The sequence below is a fragment of the Lithobates pipiens genome, unplaced genomic scaffold (assembly GCF_037356315.1).
Source record: "Lithobates pipiens isolate NorthernLeopardFrog02 unplaced genomic scaffold, aLitPip1_a1.2 Scaffold_19, whole genome shotgun sequence".
Taxonomy (NCBI): Eukaryota; Metazoa; Chordata; class Amphibia; order Anura; family Ranidae; genus Lithobates; species Lithobates pipiens.
The window spans coordinates 273,938,475-273,962,125 of NW_027507764.1; the positions used below are offsets into that span (position 1 = coordinate 273,938,475).

The following is a 23,651-nucleotide window of genomic DNA, read 5'->3' on the forward strand; positions in this document are numbered from 1 at the left end:
GAGGGTTAAAACTAACCAGTCACCTTTTTTTGGCCATCTGTGTCCCATAGAAGATTCCCTGTCCTGTAGATGAAAATGAGTGGAAATCCCTACAATGTAAGGGAATCATGGAGTGTCGCCAGAACTAGTGTCCCTGCTGGAAGATTTCCCCTCTATTATGCTGCCCTGTACACACGGTCGGACTTTCCGACGGAAAATGTGCGATCGGATCGTGTTGTCGGAAAATCCGATCGTGTGTGGGCTCCATCAGAATTTCCGACACACAAAGATTGAGAGCTGGATCTAAAATTTTCCGACAACAAAATCCGATCTTTTAAATTCCGATCCTGTGTAGACAATTACGACGGACAAAGTGCCACGCATGCTCAGAATAAATTACGAGATGAAAGCTATTGGCTACTGGCCCGTTTATAGTCCTATCGTACGTGTTCTATGTCACCGCATTCAGAACGATCGGATTTTACGGAAACTTTGTCCGACTGTGTGTACGCTAGACAAATACCGTGTGTACGCTAGACAAATACCGTGTGTACGCTAGACATACCGTGAGTATGCTAGACAAATTTGGGCCAAAATCCGACGGATTTTGTCATTGAAAAGTCCAACAGTGTGTACAGGGCATTACTGTTCTGGTGTCAACCCAAAATTTGGGATTTTCTTATACTTTCACTTTTGATGATAACAGTAAACAGGACAAATTGAGAGGGTGAATCTCCCAAAAGGAGACAAAGAAAGCAACAAAAACCTGACAAGTTCTAATTCCTCTTCACTCTAACCAAAACAAAAAAAACATTTTACCTTTAAGTACATTTCTAATAACTATTGGTAATTCCTGATTGGTGGTTAAAGCTTGTCAATTAAGTAGGAATTTTAGAACCCTTTTAAGCCACTTGTTTGTAAAAGACAGTTGATTGAATAACCTGAAGTTAATATAGCCAAGCTAAGAGTCATTTCTCTGTAACTGAGAATAGGCCAATTATCTTAGAACACTAATAAAAAAATGAAAACTCACATAGTGGGGTAGAGCTATAGAGGGTATGCACAGGTCCATGTTCTAAAAATCTTTGCCAGTTAGCCAATTAGGAGACCTGAAGATAACAGCCCAGGGTCTATGAATACCATGCCTGTGTCCTGTACTGTATGATTATGATAATAATGCTATAACAGATTTGACAAGGCCTTATGGGGTATTACTATCAGATCAAACCTTCCATTTGCTAGAAAAGAAAAAAAAAATATTCAGGCGGTTTCTTTAGAAAAAATAAAATAGATTTTGTGTGTGCATTCTCACCCCAAGTATCTCTTTCTAGCTAGATGCCATGGCATTGCAAGAAAATTGTATGACTATTACGTATGTAATTTCATGGCAAGAAATTCATGCCCTTAGACCAGGGATAGGCAACCTCGCCCTTCAGCTGTGGTGAAACAACATATCGTGAGACATTGCAAGACCCTGACAATCACAGGCATGACTCCTAGAAGCATGATGGGATTTGTAGTTTTACCACAGCTGGAGTGCCGAGGTTGCCTACCCCTGCCTTAGACAGTGCAAAAAGCATACGTATAGAAATTGGGCTGTAAGAGCAATCTTTATTCACTCACCCTATAGGGTTAAGGGAAAAGTTAACATATATGTATGCTACCACTGAGAGCTGTCATAAAAGAAAAATTATGGTCATATAAATTTCTGGTGGTATAACAAGATCTTTGTGATAATGAAAGCAGGTGTATGCAACACAAAACTTTTCTTTTGTCAAAATTTTAATGGTAAAACATATTTTAGGGCCTTGATTTTCTCACCACAATCACACTCCAAAATGTAGTTAGAATTTATAAATTTTTAAAAAAATATTAGCTTTACAGTAAATCAGTTTGTTAAAATTATGTTAAAAAGGAATCAATTACATAACATACAATAGAAAAGACCCGTCATACAAACAACAGAATCAACTTTCACAGTTCAATTCAGCAAATGAACATGAGCTTTAATAAATGTACAGTATTTTCATGTTGCGCTTACACAAAACATTGTTATGTAAACTTTATGCTTTATTATTACTACTTATCCTTCATATATCAGAGCAGAGGTTCTCAGCAAGTATGTTTCTTTACCCTAGAGGTAATTGTGACAGGGAATGGTTAGAAGTGTTTAATGTTATGTATAATTTGTCACATTATTTGTTTTTTTTTAGTTATTAAAAGGAAACCTGTTATGAAAGAAATACTGAGTTGATCTTTCGAAAATTCCTGTTTCCTAGCTAAATTTCTGGCCTGCATGCTTTAATACTTTCGGGATCAGGAACGCCAGAGTCCCCATCTGCACACTTATGCCAGATCAGTGATTCAAAATAAAATTGAAATAAGGTGGTCAACCTTCTAGGATTTGATCAACTGTGGGTATAGGATTCTGTACAGTGCTGTGAAAAATTATTTAACGCTTCCTGACTTTTTTTTTGTAGATTCAGATCAAACAAAATGTAATATATACAAAGATGAATAGTGTTTAAATTACGATTTCATTTATTAAGGGGAATAAAAGCTGTCCAAACCTATGCGAAAAAGTCTAAGATCATGCCACAACATGTCAGTTGGATTTAAGTCCGGACTTTGACTAGGCCACCTCAAAACCTTAATTTTGTTTTTTTTGGAGTCATTCAGAGATGGACTTGCTGATGTGTTTTGGATCATTATCCTGCTGCATAACTCAAGTCCAAAAACAAACATATGCACACAATGTACATTGCATTAAATGAATTATGGCAGAATCCCCCTCTCACCACAGGCTCACTGACTGGCATGGCTATACGCTTGAGCCACAGGCTTCCTCAGGTAGCCTGACAGTAGCCTACTGAGGAAGCCTGTGGATCTGGCGTAATGCATATATGGGTGAAGCCACATCAGACAACATCATCTTGCAGGCACAAGCCTGTGGTGAGAGGGGATGCTGTTATAATTCATTTAAATGTGATGTACATTTCACTTTGTGTGCATTTGTTTGTGAGTGTTATTATATTATAATCCAATCTTTCTTTGCATGAGTTAATGTCTGTATATGGTGAGCTCTAAGAAGAGGGAGAACAGTGCTTGGAACCAGGGTTGCCAACGTCCCGCAACTTTTTTCCCTAACAGAACATGAAACATTTACTGACAACGCACCTTTTTTTTTTACTGACAACCTGAAAAATTACAGAACTCCCATTAGAAATGAAAACAATCAGTATTTAAACAGTATAAACACAACCTGAAAGCACTGTTAATACCTATAACAGGTAATTGCCCTGGTTTACATTTAAAAATATATTATGCCCTCCCAGCAATGTGCAAAACACTGTAGCCATCATTCAGCTGTTGTAAAGGGGTCAAGAAGGGGTGGCACCGAACCACTCCCTGGCCACCTACCTATAAATGAACATAGCAGCTGCTTGGGTGAGAACACATTGCCATGAGCTTGATGCTTTGCTTTATAGTGGTGCAATTTTAACTTGACATGTCAAGTTTCACAGGCAGCATTGCCTCTAAAACTTGCCCGTTTAGCTCAATGGGGCAACCACAAGCAAAATGCTTGATTTGTGATTATGACACAGTATTGCTATGCAAAATTCCCATTCGGCGGAAAGAAAAAACACATTCAGGAGGCAGCAGCACCAACCCCTACACTAACAGTGGGAGGGTCTTAAAAGGGCATTAAATACGAGGAGTGTGGGTTAAGTAGAGTTCAGGGTTCAGGGGTGTGCTGTGTACAGAGTGCAGGGTTTACTGATGCAGTATACTGTATATATACACAGTAATTATATATCACACACACTCTGACTCGTGGTTTGATTAAAGTGCATCAAAAATTGCTAATCTTATTTCTCTGCAGGTGAGTTTCACTATTTCTAAACCAACCATTTGGCCAACCAAAGGAGAGGTAAAAAAATAAAATTATTATTGCGCTTTGGTAGAGAACTCCATAAACCATTTAATATTTTGTAACTCTCCAACATCTGAAAAAATAAATAGATTCCAACACACTTTCATTATAATTGTAACATACACTATTACAGTCATGGTCATTATTTTGACATTGTTGCTCAAAGCTCTGCACCTCAAAATGTCCAAAAAGAACATACAGCATTTCTGTAATGACAGGTTTCCTCTACTCCTAACTCTGTCCATATACTATTATTTATGGAATGATGATATTCAGTATTAAAAACTTTATGAAACTACTGCAGTGCAAGTTAGACCCACTCACCATAGAAAGTGAATATTTAGAAACTTATACTAAATATGCTATGAAATATGAGAGCCTCCAATGATCACCATAAAAAAAAAAAAAAAAAAAAAAAAAGTGTCCCATTACCTGACAGTACGTTATTAGCAGGAAGCATGCATATTAGAAAAGTCAAATTGCAGAAAATGTACAATGAACATGACAACAACTATAGACCATTTGCAGCAGGTTTAACAAATATGATTATTTTGCATTTAAATAATTGCATAAGTGACTTGTGAATCATCCGTTTTTGGAACAAAATGTAAAGATGCTTTGTTTTAGTATAAAAATAAACAGGGGCTCAATATAGTCCTTTCACCTACAGAAATCGAGATCTAAATTCTGGTAAAAGGAAAGGTAAAACATGGTTTTAAAACAGAAATCAATAAACAGAAATCAGCAATACAGCAATTTCCCTTGCCTCCATATGCTATGTGAGAAATAAATGCTTTATTTTCACTACACACCATCACCTTTACAATATAAACTTATCTTTCTTACCATAGTTCATGTTACACCCATATTTAGGCTGTAACATGAAACATGGGCACAGTCTGCCACCCCTACTAAAAAACATGAGGGGATGCTACAGGGAAAAGAACCGGGATGCTACAGGGACACCCAGGGGTTTGTTTCCTTGTAGCATCTCATTATGTTTTTTTTTTTATTTGGCACAGCTGTGCATGGCTCTGCCCACACAGTCGCACCGCTCATTCACAGGGATCTGTAAATGGAAAAAAAAACACAGCGGCAGAGGGAAGTCTTGTAATCGATTGATACTTCCTCCAGCCCCATAACTGAAGGTCCCTAGCTTGGTACAAAACCTGTGGATGGAGAAATAGTCTGCAGGAGCCAGGACTTTTTGCCCGCAATCAACTGATTGCATTTGCAATGCTTTGCAGGTGCTCCAATGCAAAAAAATTAAATAATAGCTGCACATTTTTTTTTTTATTAATAAATATGAGTGCATTTATTATTATTTTTATCATCAGAAAGGTGGACTATGTATCTAAAATTTAATCTATGACTGCATTTGAATTCTAGAAGTATTCCACCATCTGTTACTCTAAAAAGGCACAGTTCAAAATAAAAGTACTGAGATTTTCAACAATTGTGAACATCCGAATATAGCACATATTACGTAAATCGGAGACAAAAAATGCCAGTGACATCAAAATAGCTGCCAAATGCTCCTTTTTGTTGAAGCTACATCACTCCACAACACTTTCAACTTCTTTCTTGGAAAAACCATTTCTGTAGATCGATATTTAAACAGGGCCTTAATACAGGCTCAGGATTTCCTGTTTGAGAGTTTCTTTCAGCTTGAATGCACTTTTGGGTTTGTTGATGTAGCAAGGAACCATCCTGTAAAGAAGCAAAACAAATATTGAATGCATTTAAAGAAATGGGTGACCTAGGTAATTCATAGTCACCTTCATAAAAAAAAATATATAATAATAACTATATATATATATATATATATATATATATATATATATATATATATATATATATATATATATATATATATATTTATATCTCACACACATACACAATGCTCTGCATAAATCAATATCTCAAATCAATATCTAAATGAACACAAGAACAATTTCCCAAATTTTAACAAAACTGAGTGTTATAGAACAATTTATTTAGCTCATTACATGAAAATAAGGTTAATAAAATAACTTAGATTGCAAAATCTTCAGTTTTACTCAAATTAGTTGATTCAAAAATGAATACACCTCACAACAAAAACTACTATGTCTAGTAAAATACTATGACCTCCATGATTTGCAAGGACAGCACCAAGTCTTTTAGGCAGGGAATGAACAAGTTGGCAACATATTGCAAAATCTATTTTGTTTCCATTCTTCAAGAATGACATCTTTTAGAGCCTGGAAGCTGGATAGAGAGTGATGCTCAACTTTTCTCTTCAGAATTCCCCATAGGTGTTCGATTGGGTTCAGATAAGGAGACATACTTGGCCACTGAATCACTTTCACTCTGTTCATCAGAAATGCAGAAGTGGCCTTAGATGCGTGTTTTGGAGAATTGTCATGTTGGTAAAGTGCACAATAACCAAGAGCACAGAGTGATGGTAGCATCTTCTCTTTCAATATAGAGGAGTACATCTGTGAATTCATGATACCAGCAATGAAATGTAGTTCCTCAAGCACTCATGCAACCCCACAGAAGGACACTGCCACCATCATGTTTCACTCTAGGCACCATGCATTTTCCTTTGTACCCCTCACCTTTGCAACGTCATGCAGTTTACAGAGTCCCAGTAGTTGTCTTCTTTTTCAGCATGGGCCCTGGCAATTTCTAGGTGGGCGGTGGGCCTTTTTTGTGCATGGGTTTTATGGAGAGGCCGCCTTCATGGACGACACCCACGCATGCCATTGCTCTGCAGTATACACCAAATTGTGTCACGGGAGACAATCACCCCTATTTGGCTTTGTACTTCTTAAGCTAACTGCAGTGAACTTGCATGGCAATTTTCTTCAACCCTTGTCATCAAAAGACGCTTTTGTTGAGGTGTTAACTTCCGTGGACGGCCTGGACTTCTCTGTGAGATGGTTGCAGTTCCATCTTTGTTAAAATTTGGAACACTTTTGCTACAGTATTCTGACCAATAAGTAAAGCCTAGTTGATCTCCTTGTAGCCGTCACCTTTCTTGTGTAAATAAATTATTATTTTTTTCTCAGGCCTTGTGACATTTCTCTTCCATGTGGTGCTATTGCTGACATCATGAAATGGGAAGGGGTTTTCCTTTGTTAAGTAACACACTTTTATAATCAACTGTATGCTGGACACCTGTTTAATGAATAATTAGACTCACCTATAGTTAAATTCTTGTTAATTAGAATTTGGATGTCTAAAATTTACCTTTGCTCTTAAGACTTTCATTGGGGTGTACTGAATTTTGCAACATGGTTTTGAATTTGTTAGGAATAATACTTTGTGTGCGCAAATTAACAAATCACAGTTGCAATCAATGGCCTACATTTGTGGGAGTATTTTGTAGTATAGTGTCCCATAGAAAATGTTGATTCTTAAAATAAAGTAAAGGTAAAGGTTTCTGACAAATCTGTTGGGGCGTACGCATTTATGTTGTGTACTGTATATTTATATACATACAGTGCCTCATAAAAGTATTCACCCCCCTTGACATTTTTCATGTTTTGTTGCCTCTCAACCTGGAATTAACATGGATTGTTTGAGGATTTGCATCTTTTAATTTACAGAAAATGCCCACAACTTTCAAGATGTTTTTTTTTTTATTGTGAAGCAAACAACAAATAGGATAAATAACAGAAAAAGTCAATGTGCATAACTATTCACCCCCCTAAAGTCAATACTTTGTAGAGCCACCTTTTGTGGCTATCACAGCTCCTTTGGATAAGTCTCTATGAGCTTGCCACATCTTACCACTGGGATTTTTGCCCATTCCTTCTTGCAAAACTGCTCCAGCTCCTTCAAGTTGGATGGTTTGCGCTTGTGAACAACAATCTAAGTCTAACCACAGATTTTCTATTGGATTGAGGTCTGGGCTTTGACTAGGCCATTCCAACACATTTACATATTTCCCTTTAAACCACTCAAGTGTTGCTTTAGCAGTGTGTTTGGGGTCACTGTTCTGCTGGAAGGTAAACCTCCGTCCTAGCCTCATATCACATACCAAGTGGTACAGATATTGTTCAAGAATATCCCTGTATTTAGCACCATCCATCTTTCCCTCAACTCTGAGCAGTTTCCCAGTTCCGACTGTTGAAAAACATCCCCACAGCATGATGCTGCCACCACTATGTTTCACTGATGGTATTCTTTGGGTGATGTGATGTATTGGGTTTGCACCAGACATAGCGTTTTCTTTGATGCCCAAAAAGTTTAATCCCTACCCCCCCCCGCTACAACGCAGGGTATTTCTCTCACGGATTGTGTTGATAAGTGGAGGTGTGAGAGTCCCCCCTCATGATACACTGCTACACTTTTATCTGTTGGAACAAGAGAGAGTGACTTTCTTTTACCCTCTACAATACTAGGATATGTGAACTTCTCTGGGTGAGGGCCCTCCAATTGCTTACTCCAGGTAAAGGGGGGAAGTCTCTCCCTTCTTTTTTGGCACCTCTTCTCCTCTCCCTCCCCGCCCTCTCCCTCTCCCCATCTGGTTTCACTTAGATGGTCCTGAGGATGGTAGAGGACGGGAAAAAGGGATAGATAAATACACACTTTCATATATAACCCTATGTGATTATGCCATCGCAGCATACCACAAAGGTGAGCCAGGCAGCTGCTGCCAAATTAAAGGCATTTTCACACCTGCAGGGGCAGACCCCGCCAAAAAACAGTCAACAGACCCAACAAGCCACTATGCTATCTAAACCACAGTCTGGGGCTAATGTTACAAGGAAAAGTTTGGGACAAGGCCAGGCAACCCCTGCAAAAGGGGCGAATGTCCCCATAGGAAGCTTGCCGGCTGAGGGGATGGAGGACGTTCAAGGGTGATCAAAGCCACCATCTACTACGCTAGCTCTAGGGGAAGCAAAACCATCACTAACGGAAATATTGCATGCAATTAATTCATGCAAAAGTTCTATAAATTAAATGTCTGACCAGCTTAAAACTGTGCGGGAAGAATTATCTTTCGTTAGGCATGATATGCGAAATGTCTGTGAAAGAACTACCACCCTTGAGGGGAGGGTTAGTTTAATAGAGGATGATTTAAATCCTATGAAACAAGACATGAGAATCATAAGGGAACAAATGACTATCTACCAAACAAAGATTGATGAAATGGAGAGCAGGATGCATAGGAAGAACATACGGATAGTGGGGCTTCCTGAACGGACTTAGGGATCAGACCCCATAGTATTCCTGGAAAAATGGTTCAGAGATCTGTTTGGAGTCCCGTCCTTTTCATCCTTTTTTGCAATAGAAACAACCCATAGGGTTCCTCCCAAACCCCCTCAGTCGGGTGCCCCTCCTAGGTCTCTTCTGGTAAAAATATTTCATTATAGAGATAAAGTGACTATATTAAACAAAGCCAAAGAAATAGGCAATATCTTGTACAACGGTAAAAGGGTCTCTATATATCCTGACTTTTCACCCGATTTACAAAAACGGAGGAACAAGTTTGGAGAAGTCAAGCGTAAATTACAACAATTAAAATTGAACTATGCACTGTTATACCCAGCACAATTGTGAATAAATGCCATGGAGGAGACTGTGTTTCTCGACACCCCAGAGGCAATGCAAATGAGTTTCAAGCCCCAGTTAAACGAAAATTCAAAAAAGCATATAAACAAGTACCATCATCCTAATCAATAATTTTTAAAGAGAAACCAGAGGTTATATAGGGCCAAAAAGGAAGTTACTACAGCTGCAGCTAATGTGACCAAACCTACACAGTTAATAGAACATCTATGGACTATCTCAGTACTTATTAACACAGGTAGATCAGAAATAAGATAAAAATAATTTTTTCATAATATTTAAAGAGAAATATATTGACACCCCAGAGAGCGTGGAAGACTGGATTGAAACTTAAAAAAAGAGACTGTAGCTTAGTCTGACTGTACTACTCTAGAATTTCATTAACACTATGATTTAGTTTAATTTACATAATAAGCACAACTTGTATAACAAGGGGAGGAAGAGAGGAGGGAGGGGGGAGGGGGTAGGTGGGAGGAAACAATGAGCATAGTACTTCTTGATATCAGGGGGTATGGCAAAGTTTTCTCCATATGTGTTTTATGTTTTTGGTTTGTTTGTTTCGTTTGTTTGTTTAGATGTTAGTTGCATAGGGTCAAAGGGCAGGGTGGGATAGGGAGGGAAGAGTGTAAGCATACAAGTTTAAACACGCCATTAACACATAAAATGATTGATATATGTAACGGTCACATTAGGATGCCCCCAAATAGGCCTAGTGGCGAGGTGGGAGGATTGCTTGGGTGCACAAGTTGGATTAAAGGGTGTGTTCAGTGCACGAGAATGCTTGAAACCAATTGGCCTAGAGGCCAGGTGGGAGGGATGCATGGGTGTATGAGATGGAACAAGGGGTGTGTATGGTACACAAGATTGTTTGAAAGCAATTATAGCTATGAGGTTAAGCAAGATAAGGTCACAAAACTGACACCAGAAAATTATGAAAGTCAAGAAAGTCACTTTAATGGAAAAAGGCACTGGTTATTTAATTTATATAAACTACACTTTGATGGTTAAAAGCACTCAGTTTGGGGGGTGTGGCCTGGAAATGGACGTGTGAGGACGCATCTCACAGGAACACCGGCACTCAATTCACCCGACTTAATGCTACCCTACTACATTACAACCTTGATGGCAAGCATGGGAAGGAGATCGTGTAAGCCCCATCCAAAAAAGAGCACCCCAGCTAGCTCCATCAAACGCTATCTTGCCCTGGAGGCAGAAGACATGCCAGAGCTAGATGGACTAGGCCGCTCACCACGTGGGTTGGGTGCAGAGTCCAGACACCGTTTTTCACTTTAGAGGACTTTGTGCGCATAAAGGGTACACTGGGAAATGTGCCTTGCACGCTTGCTAATTTATACGCCCCTAACCAAGGTCAAGCAGAATTCATATCAACCACTCTAGCTAAATTGAAAGATTTTGCCCAAGGCTGCATAATCATGGGAGGGGATATGAATGCCTCCCTTGGATACCTCCCAGGGTAAATCACACATCCCTCATAGACGATTAGCCTATATACGTAAATACAGTGCCTTATGAAAGTATTCGGCCCCCTTGAACTTTTCAACCTTTTGCCACATTTCAAACTTCAAACATAAAGATATAAAATTTTTATTTTTTGTGAAGAATCACCAACAAGTGTGACACAATTGTGAAGTGGAACGAAATCTATAGGATTTTTGAAACTTTTTTAACTAATAAAAAAATGAAAAGTGGGGCGTGCAAAATTATTCGGCCCCCTTGTGTTAATACTTTGTAGAGCCACCTTTTGCTGCGATTACAGCTGCAAGTCGCTTGGGGTATGTCTCTATCAGTTTTGCACATCGAGAGACTGAAATTCTTGCCCATTCTTCCTTGCAAAACAGCTCGAGCTCAGTGAGGTTGGATGGAGAGCGTTTGTGAACAGCAGTTTTCAGCTCTTTCCACAGATTCTTGATTGGATTCAGGTATGGACTTTGACTTGGCCATTCTAACACCTGGATACGTTTATTTGTGAACCATTCCTTTGTAGATTTTGCTGTATGTTTGGGATCATTGTCTTGTTGGAAGATAAAATTCCATCCCAGTTTCAGGTCTTTTGCAGACTCCAACAGGTTTTCATCCAGAATGGTCCTGTATTTGGCTGCATCCATCTTCCCCTCAATTTTAACCATCTTCCCTGTCCCTGCTGAAGAAAAGCAGGCCCAAACCATTATGCTGCCACCACCATGTTTGACAGTGGGGATGGTGTGTTGAGGGTGATGAGCTGTGTTGCTTTAACGCCAAACATATCGTTTTGCCTTGTGGGCAAAAAGTTCGATTTTGGTTTCATCTGACCAGAGCACCTTCTTCCACATGTTTGGTGTGTCTCCCAGGTGGCTTGTGGCAAACTTTAGACGAGACTTTTTATGGATATCTTTGAGAAATGGCTTTCTTCTTGCCACTCTTCCATAAAGGCCAGATTTGTGCAGTGTACGACTGATTGTTGTCCTATGGACAGACTCTCCCACCTCAGCTGTAGTTCTCTGCAGTTCATCCAGAGTGATCATGGGCATCTTGGCTGCATCTCTGATCAGTCTTCTCCTTGTCTGAGCTGAAAGTTTAGAGGGACGGCCAGGTCTTGGTAGATTTGCAGTGGTCTGATATTCCTTCCATTTCAAAATGATCACTTGCACAGTGCTCCTTGGGATGTTTAAAGCTTGGGAAATCTTTTTGCATCCAAATCCGGCTTTAAACTTTTCCACAACAGTATTACGGACCTGCCTGGTGTGTTCCTTGGTCTTCATGATGCTCTCTGCGCTTTCAACAGAACCCTGAGACTATCACAGAGCAGGTGCATTTATACAGAGACTTGATTACACACAGGGGGATTCTATTTATCACCATCAGTCATTTAGGACAACATTGGATCATTCAGAGATCCTCGCTGAACTTCTGGAGTGAGTTTGCTGCACTGAAAGTAAAAGGGGCCGAATAATTTTGCACGCACCACTTTTCCGTTTTTTATTTGCTAAAAAAGTTTAAATTATCCAATAGATTTCGTTCCACTTCACAATTGTGTCCCACTTGTTGGTGATTCTTCACAAAAAATTAAAATTTTATATCTTTATGCTTGAAGCCTGAAATGTGGCAAAAGGTTGAAAAGTTCAAGGGGGCCGAATACTTTCGCAAGGCACTGTAACTACATGAGGCCTAACTCATGGATTTATGGACGGTATTGCACCCACATGAAAAAAAATTCACGTATTATTCACATCTGTACAACACTTACTTGAGGATAGACTATTTCTTCCTAAAACATCATTATCTAGATCTCAATACAAACTCCTGTATTGAAACCTTGACGGTTTCAGATCATGCCCCGATTAGCCTATCTATAAAAATCCGGTCATTACCCATTAAAGCAGAAGAAATGGAGGCTAGGAAGATCGGCCTGGATCTCTCCCTTTACTTCCAAGATAACACCTCACCTGAGATAACACCAGGTGTTTTGTGGGAGGCCCACAGGGCCCATATTAGAGGCAATCTTATGGAGCTGGGCTCCACGAAGAAGAGGGAGAGAACACAGGTACAATCCTAACTCATTGGAGATATAGGCCTACTGGAGAAAAAACATAAACTTGCGAGCTCCCCTCTAATATTACACTCCCTCACCAAGAAGATAGAGGAACTGAAAGCCCTGTTCTATGAAGAATATACTTCACACGGACGTTTAGTTTCCCAGTAGCTCTACAAATGGGGGAATAAACCCAGTCGTATGTTAGCCTGCTTAATTGCTCAAAAAAAGTTTAGCTAAAATCAAGTTGGCTTCAGATAACATGCTCTACAAAATGAATGAGATAGCTAAAGAATTTCGAGCATGGGTTGCTGGTGGCATACTATCGCACTTATGCAGATATCCTACTCCCATATGCCAACTGGACATCTGCGGGGGGGGGGGGGGGGGGTTCCGTCCAGAGACTCTACATGCTCCCATTACGGTCCTGCCTAAACCAAGGAAAGACCTAAGCCTATGCGGCAGTTACCGCCCAATTTCTTTATTAAACATAGACGCAAAAATGTATGCGAAAGCAATTTCCAATAGACTCCTGCCCCTGCTACCCTCCAGAGATCAGATAGGCTTTATACCAGGGAGGGAATCCCGAGACAATTCACTCAGGAGTCTCTCTGATATTGCATGTGCGGAGGTGCTCCCAGCCCACCCTTCTCTTATCTACTTACGCAGAAAAAGCGTTTGATAGGGTGGACTGGGAGTACCTAATGGCCACATTATCATATATTGGGATAGGCCCGAACTTAAAGGGAAAAGTAGCAGCTTTTGACCAGAACCCTTTAGCTCAACTAAGAATCAACGGTACAATGACTGACACGTATTACCTGTATAACGGAACATGGCAGGGCTGCCCCCTTTCCCCTATCCGTTATCATTAGGACCCTTTCTAGTGACTGCATGTGGAGACGCCAACATACACAGAATCAGGGTAGGGAAGTCAGAGCATAAATACGCCGCATATGCGGATGACATTCTATTTTTTGTACAGCAACCACTCATTTGCCTCCCTAAGCTCATGACAGCCTTCCGTGAATTTGGCTTACTTTCTAATTTTAAAACAAAAATACTTTCTCGCTATAATACTAAACCGAGTGTCAGACTGGAAGTACCATAAAGAGTCTAAGCTTTGGGTGCAGCTGAAGAGAGAACTGAGTGAAAAAGACCTATATCTTTTTATTTGGATACCAAATAGATATTGCAAGTTGGCCCTGACTACTTCCCCTCTTACCAGATCCTCGTTCGCATCCTGGGACCATCTGTGTAGGGCACATGGATGGCCTTACAACTCACCCCTTATGCAGTTGAGCAGGACATGATGATTTCCCACGGGGAAACATGGACTCTAGCTTCAGTAATTGGATCTCGGAAACACCTATTTTGCTACACCAAGTTACAAATACGGCTGGCATGCTACCCATTTCGGACATCATTCTGGGGGAACAGATTTCATTCATGAATCAGTGGCAATACCACCAGCTAATGAAATTTGTAAACACTCTCCCTAAACCCTTGTGGTCAGATGAGGACCTGAATTCCGTGGAGGAGGAACTCGCCGGGAATCAGCCTCCTGCCAAGCCCATATCTAGTTTCTACCAGGCTTTACTTACCGTATCCTCAACACCACTGCAGTCGTTCCTAACCAAATGGGAACAGGATTTACAACGCAACACGATAATATGTCTCTCACACATCTCATCTATATCTTTCAAAACAGCAGAAGTAAATTACAAAATGTTGACAAGATGCCACTACACTCCGGTTGTACTTAATAGGTCTTTCCCAACCATCTCAAAGCTATGCTGGAGGGCCTGCGGATATGCAGGATCACACACCCATCTTGTGGGCATGTCCCTTTATAAAATCCAAGGCAGTAAGATACAGAATGACCCCTGGAAAATATTATTCCAGACGAGCCAGTAGGACAATACAGGAAACCAGTTACCCCTTATTTATTAAACGCTGCCAAGGCACTTATCCCGAAATTCTGGAAACAACAGAAAATCCCCTCCCTTGGCCTATGGTTCACGGAGGTAGACTGAATTTAGCAGATGGAAAACAGCACGCTTAAGCTTAGGAACAAAGCTGAACTGGCAATTTTTATTTTTTGCGATATAAATGGAAAAAGACCGAAAATTTTGAGAAAAAAATATATTTTCTACTTTTTGTTATAAGAAAAATCAAATAAACTCAATTTTAGTCATACATTTAGGGCAAAATTTATTCAGCCACATGTCTTTAGTAAAAAAAATGTCAATAAGCGTATATTTTTTGGTTTTCGCAAAAGTTATAGCGTCTACAAACTAGAGTACATTTTCTGGAATTTACACAGCTTTTAATTTATGACTGCCTATCTCATTCTTGAGGTGCTAAAATGGCAGGGCAGTACAATCCCCCCCCCCCAAATGACCCCATTTTGGAAAGTAGACACACTAAGGAAATTGCTGAGAGGCATGTTGAGCCCATTGAATATTTTTTTTTTTGTCCCAAGTGATTGAATAATGACACAAAAAAAAAAGTTTACAAAAAGTTGTCACTAAATGATATATTGCTCACACATGCCATAGTTATATGTGGAATTGCACCCCAAAATATATTCTGCTGCTTCTCCTGAGTACGGGATACCAGATATGTGGGACTTTTTGGGAGTCTAGCTGCGTATGGCACCCCGAAAACCAATCACTGCCTTCAGGATTTCTAAGGGTGCAAATTTTTGATTTCACTCCTCACTACCTATCACAGTTTCGAAGGCCATAAAATGCCAAAATAACACAAAACCCCCCCCAAATGACCCCATTTTGGAAAGTAGACACCCCAAGCTATTTACTGAGAGGCATGTTGAGTCCATAAAATATTTTATATTTTGCCACAAGTTGCAGGAATATTACAATTTTTTTTTTTTTTTTTTGCACAAAGTTGTCACTAAATGATATATTGCTCACACATGCTATGGGCATAAGTCAAATTACACCCCAAAATAAATTCTGCTGCTTCTCCCGAGTACGGGGATACCACATGTGGTGGACTTTTTGGGAGCCTAGCCACGTACTGGACCCCGTAAACCAAGCACTGCCTTCCGGATTTAAATATAAAACGCTACCAAAAAAAAACTGTTAGTGATCGCAGGGATCAGGCCTGACTCTGCGATCGCTGTAGTTATGTGTTTAGTGTTTTGTAAGTGACAGTGATTGATCGATACTGCACTTGGGTGGGCTGGGCGGAGGGGCAAAACGCAGGTGCTAGCAGGTATCTGGACTGATCCCGCTAACAATGCGTTTTTTTGGAACCCTAAACTGCTGGGGACGCTAGTATAGATCTGATCAGATCAGATATTGATCTGTTCAGATTCTATACCACTACGGGAGGTGTATGCTTTGCACGTGGGTGTTAGCGGTACTGGCACTAACCTAGTGCTGCCTGGGGCGACGCAGACCCTGACCCTAAAACCTAATTGATATCACCCGCCGGGTGATCAGGGGGTTAAACCTTTATTGGGTAATAAATGGTGGGTGCCCTGATGCTATAAAAAGCAAACTAACCAGAATCACCCGTAACACTTATACGGTGATCACTGGTGAAAGGGTTAACTAGGGGCAATCAGGGGGTTAAAATTTTTGGTCCCTGGCGCTATATAAAAACCTGACGGGGAACCTTAATAACTAACTGGCTAACCAGCGTCACCAGTGACACTTATACGGTGATGCTGGTGAAAGGGTTAACTAGGGGCAATCAGGGGGTTAAAACCATTATTGGGTAGTATATGGGGGTATCTAGCGCTATAAAAACCTGGCGGTGAACCTAAAAAAATAACTAGCTGCCTAGCGACACCAGTGACACTAATGCAGCGATCAGAAAAATGATCGCTTAGCGACACTGACAAAAGGGGGTGATCGGGGGGGTTGTGTGCCTGTGTGTTAGTTAGTGTCAGTGTAGTGTTTGGTGCACTTACTTTTAGTCTTCTCCTCGTAGTCCGGTCAAAAAGACCGCCCCGAAGAGAATGACATCACTTCCTCCCTGCCTGTGTATACAATACACAGTGGGAGGAAGCTTCTCATTCGCCAGGAGCGATCGAGAGGGGATGGCCAGAAACCAACGGCCATCCCCTCATCCCGGATCGCTCCTGAAGCGAAACGGACCGCCGCATCCAGCGGGAGGGGGTCCGATCGGACCCCCCACCCGCTGGAAGGCAAGCACGTACATGTACGTGCTTGTGCCTGTACATGCCATTGTGATGACGTACAATGGCATGCGGCGGTCGTTAAGTGGTTAAAGGGGCCGTTTTTAAAACTTTTTTTGGTGACTACAGGAGGGGGGGGGGGGGGGCGCCAAGTACCCAAGTATTTAAATTTATTTACCACTTGGATCTGGCCACCTCCTCAGGCAGAGGACCTCCCAAGGGGTCTACAGGTAGCAAGCTGGATTTTGTCTAATTTATCATTAACCCAGAGATTTGACCAAATCTATTGATAATATTCCTGGCTTTTAGAAGGGAATCCTGCATGTCTCCAAGAAATAACAGAAGGTCATCCACATATAATGCAAGTTTTTCCTCCAGGTCACCTCTTCCAAAGCCCTTCACCTGGTCAGAGGACCTGAGGGCCATAGCGCAATGGCAAAGAGGAGGGGTGACAGGGGACATCCCTGTCTCGTCCCCCTCCCCAATCCAAGTTTATCAGAGTATTCATTTACCTTTACTTTGGCCTCTGGGGCTCTATAAAGCATTTTGACCCAGTTGATGAAACCCGGTCCGAGTTGGACTGTTTCCTTTGCCTTCCAGAGATACTGCAACTCTAAGCTATCAAAGCCCTTGGCGGCATGCAGAGACAGAATAACCCTCTCTCCACCCCCATCCATTGGGACCTGGAGATTCAAATAAAGCCACCTTATATTTGTACTAGTTGTTCTTCCAGGTATAAAACCAGTTTGGTCGGGGTGGATGAGTTTCGTTATGACTTTGCTCAACCTAGCCGCCAAGACCTTTGGAAGAATTTTCATATCTGTATTCAGCAAAGCAATGGACCTATATGAGGCAACATCAAGAGGGTCTTTGCCCTCCTTATGTATAGTAATTATAGTGGAATTCATCATTGATGGGGGGAGCACTCCTGTTAGCAGCTGCATATAGTCACATAGTTAGGTTGAAAAAAGACACAAGTTCATCTAGTTCAAGCATAAAAAAAAAATAATAATAATAATAATATCATACAATTCCATATACCCAATTCTATACCCACAGTTGGTCCAGATGAAGGCAAAAAAACCCAGCAGAGCATGATCCAATTTGCTAAAGCAGGGGAAAAAAAAATCCTTCCTGATCCCCCGAGAGGCAATCAGATTTTCCCCGGATCAACTTTACCTATAAATGTTAGTACCCAGTTATATTATGTACACTTAGGAAATAATCTCAGTCTTTCTTAAAGCAATCTACTGAGCTGGCCAGAACCACTTCTGCAGGGAGTCTATTCCACATTTTCACAGCTCTTACTGTGAAGAAACCTTTCCGTATTTGGAGATGAAATCTCTTTTCCTCTAGACGTAGAGAGTGCCCCCTTGTCCTCTTTGTTGACTGTAAAGTGAATAACTCAACACCAAGTTCACTATATGGATCCCTTATATATTTGTACATGATGATCAGTGGCGGCCCGTCCATAGGGGGAGCTCAGGCTCAAGCTGTATAAAATAAAAAAATAAAAAACTGTCACTTTAAGAGTGACTGGGCGCCGCTGGACATACGGTGGTCTATGGGAAGCTTCCCAGCCTGCAATCAGCTGATTGTAGGCTGGAAAGCTGATTTGCCCATGTTTAGGGCGTGTGCAGGGCGCAAGCTGTGCGCCCGCATACACTCCCACTCTACTTTCATTTGTCAGTATGCCTAGTAGTGGCATGGGATTGGTGTGGCCAGGAATGGAGGAGAGGACAGTGAGCGTGGCCCTGGGTGGTGCTAGTGCATCACTTTTGGTTTCTCAGACAGTGGGGGTGAGTCGACTGGAGTGCGTGCGGCGCCATTGAAGGTAAGTGCTGGCTACCCTGCCCTGCCATCACTGGGGTCCAAAGCAGCTGCCATTTAAGCCCTTCACTGCCCTAGATTTTCGCGGAGTAGCAAGTGCAGTCGACCAGCCCCCCCCCCCCCCCAAGCAGCGGCCACATTGTGACAGCAGAGCGGGACAGCTGGGAGCTTCATGTGCTTGAGCCTGCTTGTCTCGCTTCTCCCTCTGTTAGGAGCTGTGGACCAGAGTGACAGTGAATGAGTGACGCTCCGTGTTCCTCCTGCCCCACCTTGCCTGGCAGTGACAGACCCATGTAGCACACAGTCGAATGAAGTGTTCCTGGCTGTGTGCTATGGGTCTGATAGCCAGAGACTGTGTTATAGCGCCGTCAGGTGAGAAAGAACACAGTGCAGAGAAGGGGATTTGCATGCGAGACTGAGACTTGGACTTACAGAGGTGGATGGGGGAGGGGGGTACAGAGGTGGATGGGGGTTACAGAGGTGGATGGGGGGTACAGAGGTGGATGGGGGGTACAGAGGTGGACAAAGGAGGGGGGTACAGAGTTGGCGGGGGTACAGATGGGGATGGGGGGTACAGAGGTGGATGGGGGGTACAGAGGTGGACAAAGGAGGGGGGTACAGAGTTGGCGGGGGTACAGAGGGGGGTACAGATGTGGAAGGGGAACAGATGTGGCGGGGGTACAGAGGTGGACGGAGGTATACAGAGGTGGACGGAGGAGGGGGGACCGAGGTGGTGGGGGGTACAGAGATGGATGGGGGTATACAGAGGTGGACGGAGGAGTAGGGTACAGAGGGGCACATGGGGGGGTGGTAATGAGATGGACAGAAGGATACAGAGGTGAACTGTGGATGGAGGAGGGTACAGAGGTGAACTTTGTGAGAAATTATATATACCAGTTTTTTCGAGAAATGCTATATACCAGGCACTGTGAGAAATGCTGTATACCAGGCACTGTGAGAAATGCTATATACCAGGCACTGTGAGAAATGCTATATACCAGGCGTTGTGAGAAATGCTATATACCAGGCGTTGTGAGAAATGCTATATACCAGGCGTTGTGAGAAATGCTATATACCAGGCGTTGTGAGAAATGCTATATACCAGGCACTGTGAGAAATGCTATATACAAGACACTGAGAAATGCTATATACCAGGCGTTGTGAGAAATGCTATATGCCAGGCGTTGTGAGAAATGCTATATACCAGGCGTTGTGAGAAATGCTATATACCAGGCGTTGTGAGAAATGCTATATACCAGGCGTTGTGAGAAATGCTATATACCAGGCGTTGTGAGAAATGCTATATACCAGGCGTTGTGAGAAATGCTATATACCAGGCGTTGTGAGAAATGCTATATACCAGGCGTTGTGAGAAATGCTATATACCAGGCGTTGTGAGAAATGCTATATACCAGGTGTTGTGAGAAATGTTATATGCCAGGCGTTGTGAGAAATGTTATATACCAGGCACTGTGAGAAATGCTATATACAAGGCACTGTGAGAAATGCTACATACCAGGCACTGTGAGAAATGCTACATACCAGGCACTGTGAGAAATGCTACATACCAGGCACTGTGAGAAATGCTACATACCAGGCACTGTGAAAAATGCTACATACCAGGCGTTGTGAGAAATGCTATATGCTAGGCGTTGTGAGAAATGCTATATGCCAGGCGTTGTGAGAAATGCTATATACCAGGCGTTGTGAGAAATGCTATATACCAGGCGTTGTGAGAAATGCTATATACCAGGCGTTGTGAGAAATGCTATATACCAGGTGTTGTGAGAAATGCTATATACCAGGCTTTGTGAGACATGCTATATACCAGGGATATGCAATTAGTGGACATCCAGCTGTGGCAGAACTACAAGTCCCATGAGGCATAGCAAGACTCTGAGAGCCACAAGCATGACACCCAGAGGCAGAGGCATGATGGGACTTGTAGTTTTGTAACAGCTGGAGATCCGCTAATTGCATATCCCTGCTATATACTATACTCTGCTGTGAGTCTGGGCTGTATACTCTGCCCTGTGATGAGCTGTCCTGAGCTGTATACTCCTGACACTATCGGTGGAAGCAATATAGGGGATGGAGTTGGTGGATGCTATAAGGGGTGGGGCTTATAAGTGATAGGGGTCAAAAAGGAGGGGCAGGTCTGCGCCCCCCATCCTAAAACTTTACCAGCCGCCACTGGCAAAGGGAGAAAATTGATTATTCAAACCAGGAGAAGGTGCGCCAATGCATGTCAGCACTCCTTAGGAAGCTATGCTCAAGGCAGGGGACAGCAGCCACAGTTATCAAAGTGCCAGCAAGCTTAAAGAGGAGGGCCGGTTATACAAAAAAAAAAAAAAAAGTCAGCAGCTGCAAACACTGCAGCTGCTGACTTAATCAACACACTCACCTGTCCAGGGTGCCCGCGATGTCGGCCGCCCGAGGCCGACCCGTCCCTCGGCTCTCGGGTCCCGGTGCTGCCATTCCTTGTAAGGGAAACAGGCAGTGGAGTCTTACGGCTTCACTGCCCGTTTCCTACTGCGCATGCGCGAGTCCCGCAGCTACTGCACATGCGCGAGTCCCGCAGCGCTTTCTGAATGGGACGCGCTGTGTTCTGGAACACACAGTTCCCAGAACACAGCGCGACTCATTACCCAGAAGACGCCGCGACGAAGACAGAAGACAGAAGATCTCCGCGGAGGAGGAAGAGGAAGATTAGGAGAAAGTGCCTAGCAACAGGCATTTCTGGTAAGTAAAAAAAAAAAATTTTTTTCATTTTTTTTTTTATATATTTTTTTCATTTTTAATATTTTTTTTGTTTTCAGGGTGGCCCTCCACTTTAAGCTCAAGTGAGGATCAGACATCAAATGATGACTTGTCAGACCATACTTGGGTGGGGTAAAGGAAAGTGGGAGAGCAGTGACATGCTGAAAGAAAGAGCACCAAGAGCATAGATAGCTTGCATGAAGAGCAGGAAACATCTGACAACAGACATCTAGCTGCACAGACACAGTGACAGATATCCAACCATCATTATCTGCCTCAGAATATATCCTTGTTGCTGGATCATGCTGGATCACGTCAGCAGCAGGATATACATAACCACTGACACCTGGTCAAGCAAACACAGACAAGGACATTATACAGCAGTGTCACTGTCACCTTTACCCCTTTCTTCTAATACCCTCTCTATCCTTTGAGTACTTCTATAGGGACACACCATCTATGTCATTACCACCAAGCCCTCACAAGCATCCCAAGGCCTACGAAACCAAGCCAAACCTGACAAACTTCTTCAGCTCATCTACCTGAGGGACAGAGAGCGACACCGGGCCAGAATTGTTACCAGACTTAGGGGAGAGGTGGTTAACCCCACACCACTTGAAGCCAGGCAGGGTTATGTGAGAACTGCATGAACTTACTGTCTGCACTTCGTGTGGGGAAGCTATATTTTGTTTAGAAAGACAAAGTTCCATGACTCAGTGTCTGGTCAAATGATAACAAAAAAATCATTTATTCTGATAATAAAAATGTATTTTGATGTCATCACTTCTACCTTTAAAAGCAGGCCTAGTATCATTTGATGAAAAACACAAGTGTAACTGATATAGTAACAGCAGTACCAAGTCATCCATAGCCCAGGGCGATGATGCCAAAATATACCCCCACTCCATGTGTCAGCAACAATCCCCTCCCCCTCCTAACACCAATCCTCTCATCTCCAGCACAAATGTTAGTTACTTGGCAACCCCTCTCAATTTTATCACATACCTTGCAGTGAATAAACAAAAATCCACAAATGTAAACGCTTACATTTCAGTAAGTACAAGGATACTCATCAAGAAGGGCAATATCATAGGGATGTGGTCAGTGTCAGAGGTATGTTTCCAAGAGAGACCAAGTACAGACTTCATGAGCCATAAGGAGCCGGGGAGGAAGCTGACTGTGTGCTATAGGGAAGAGGTAACGAACGGCTCATGGGAGACAGTCTAGAGACACTCGAGAAAGGGGCACGCATGCTCTGAAACGCGTTGTGTTGCCTTTGCTAGTGCTGACGTCACACGCTGTTTCCATGAGCCATTCGTTACCTCTTCCCTACAGTACACAGACGGCTTCTTCCCTGGCTCCTTACCGCTCATGAAGTCTGGACTTGGTCTCTCGTGGAAACATGCCTCTGACATCGGCCACATCCCTATGATATTGCCCCGCTTGATGAGTATCCTTGTACTTACTAAAATTTAAGTGTTTACTACTTTTTTGCATTACTGATTAAAACACTTCACTCAGAAGCGCTTTTCTGTTTTTGCTTCTTCATGCAGTGAATAAAGGTCAAAGTGAAAGGATTTTGGCCAGTCCATCACTACTGGACAATAAAGCACACCTGTACAAATAGAAAAACCGAAGCTGCCTCCTGGATATGCATGTCAATTGTCTGTTTCTGGTTTCAGTACTTATTGAATTACTAACACAGAAAAGCAATCAGTGTGAGCGAAGTCGGAACTACTTATCTGTCAACTTGTTCTGGGTCATCAAGCAACTCCAACATTGGTGATTTAGCATAACAGCCATCAACTGGCACATTCCAAAGCAGAAATCAGCAAAGCTTCCTCTATACTTTCTCTTTCAGGTGGATGGCTGAAGGCTGCAAT

General features: G+C 42.2%; 1 protein-coding gene across 1 annotated transcript in view; it reads right to left on the reverse strand.

Moving 5' to 3' along the window:
- Positions 1 to 1,743: 1,743 nt before the first annotated feature.
- Positions 1,744 to 23,651, reverse strand: part of GALNT12 (polypeptide N-acetylgalactosaminyltransferase 12) — a 323,293-nt gene continuing 301,385 nt past the window's right edge. Inside the window, exon 10 of the mRNA XM_077491945.1 lies at positions 1,744 to 5,623. Within this exon, the coding sequence (XP_077348071.1) occupies positions 5,486 to 5,623 (138 nt within the window). The 3' untranslated portion in view covers positions 1,744 to 5,485. The remainder of the gene's footprint in view (positions 5,624 to 23,651) is intronic.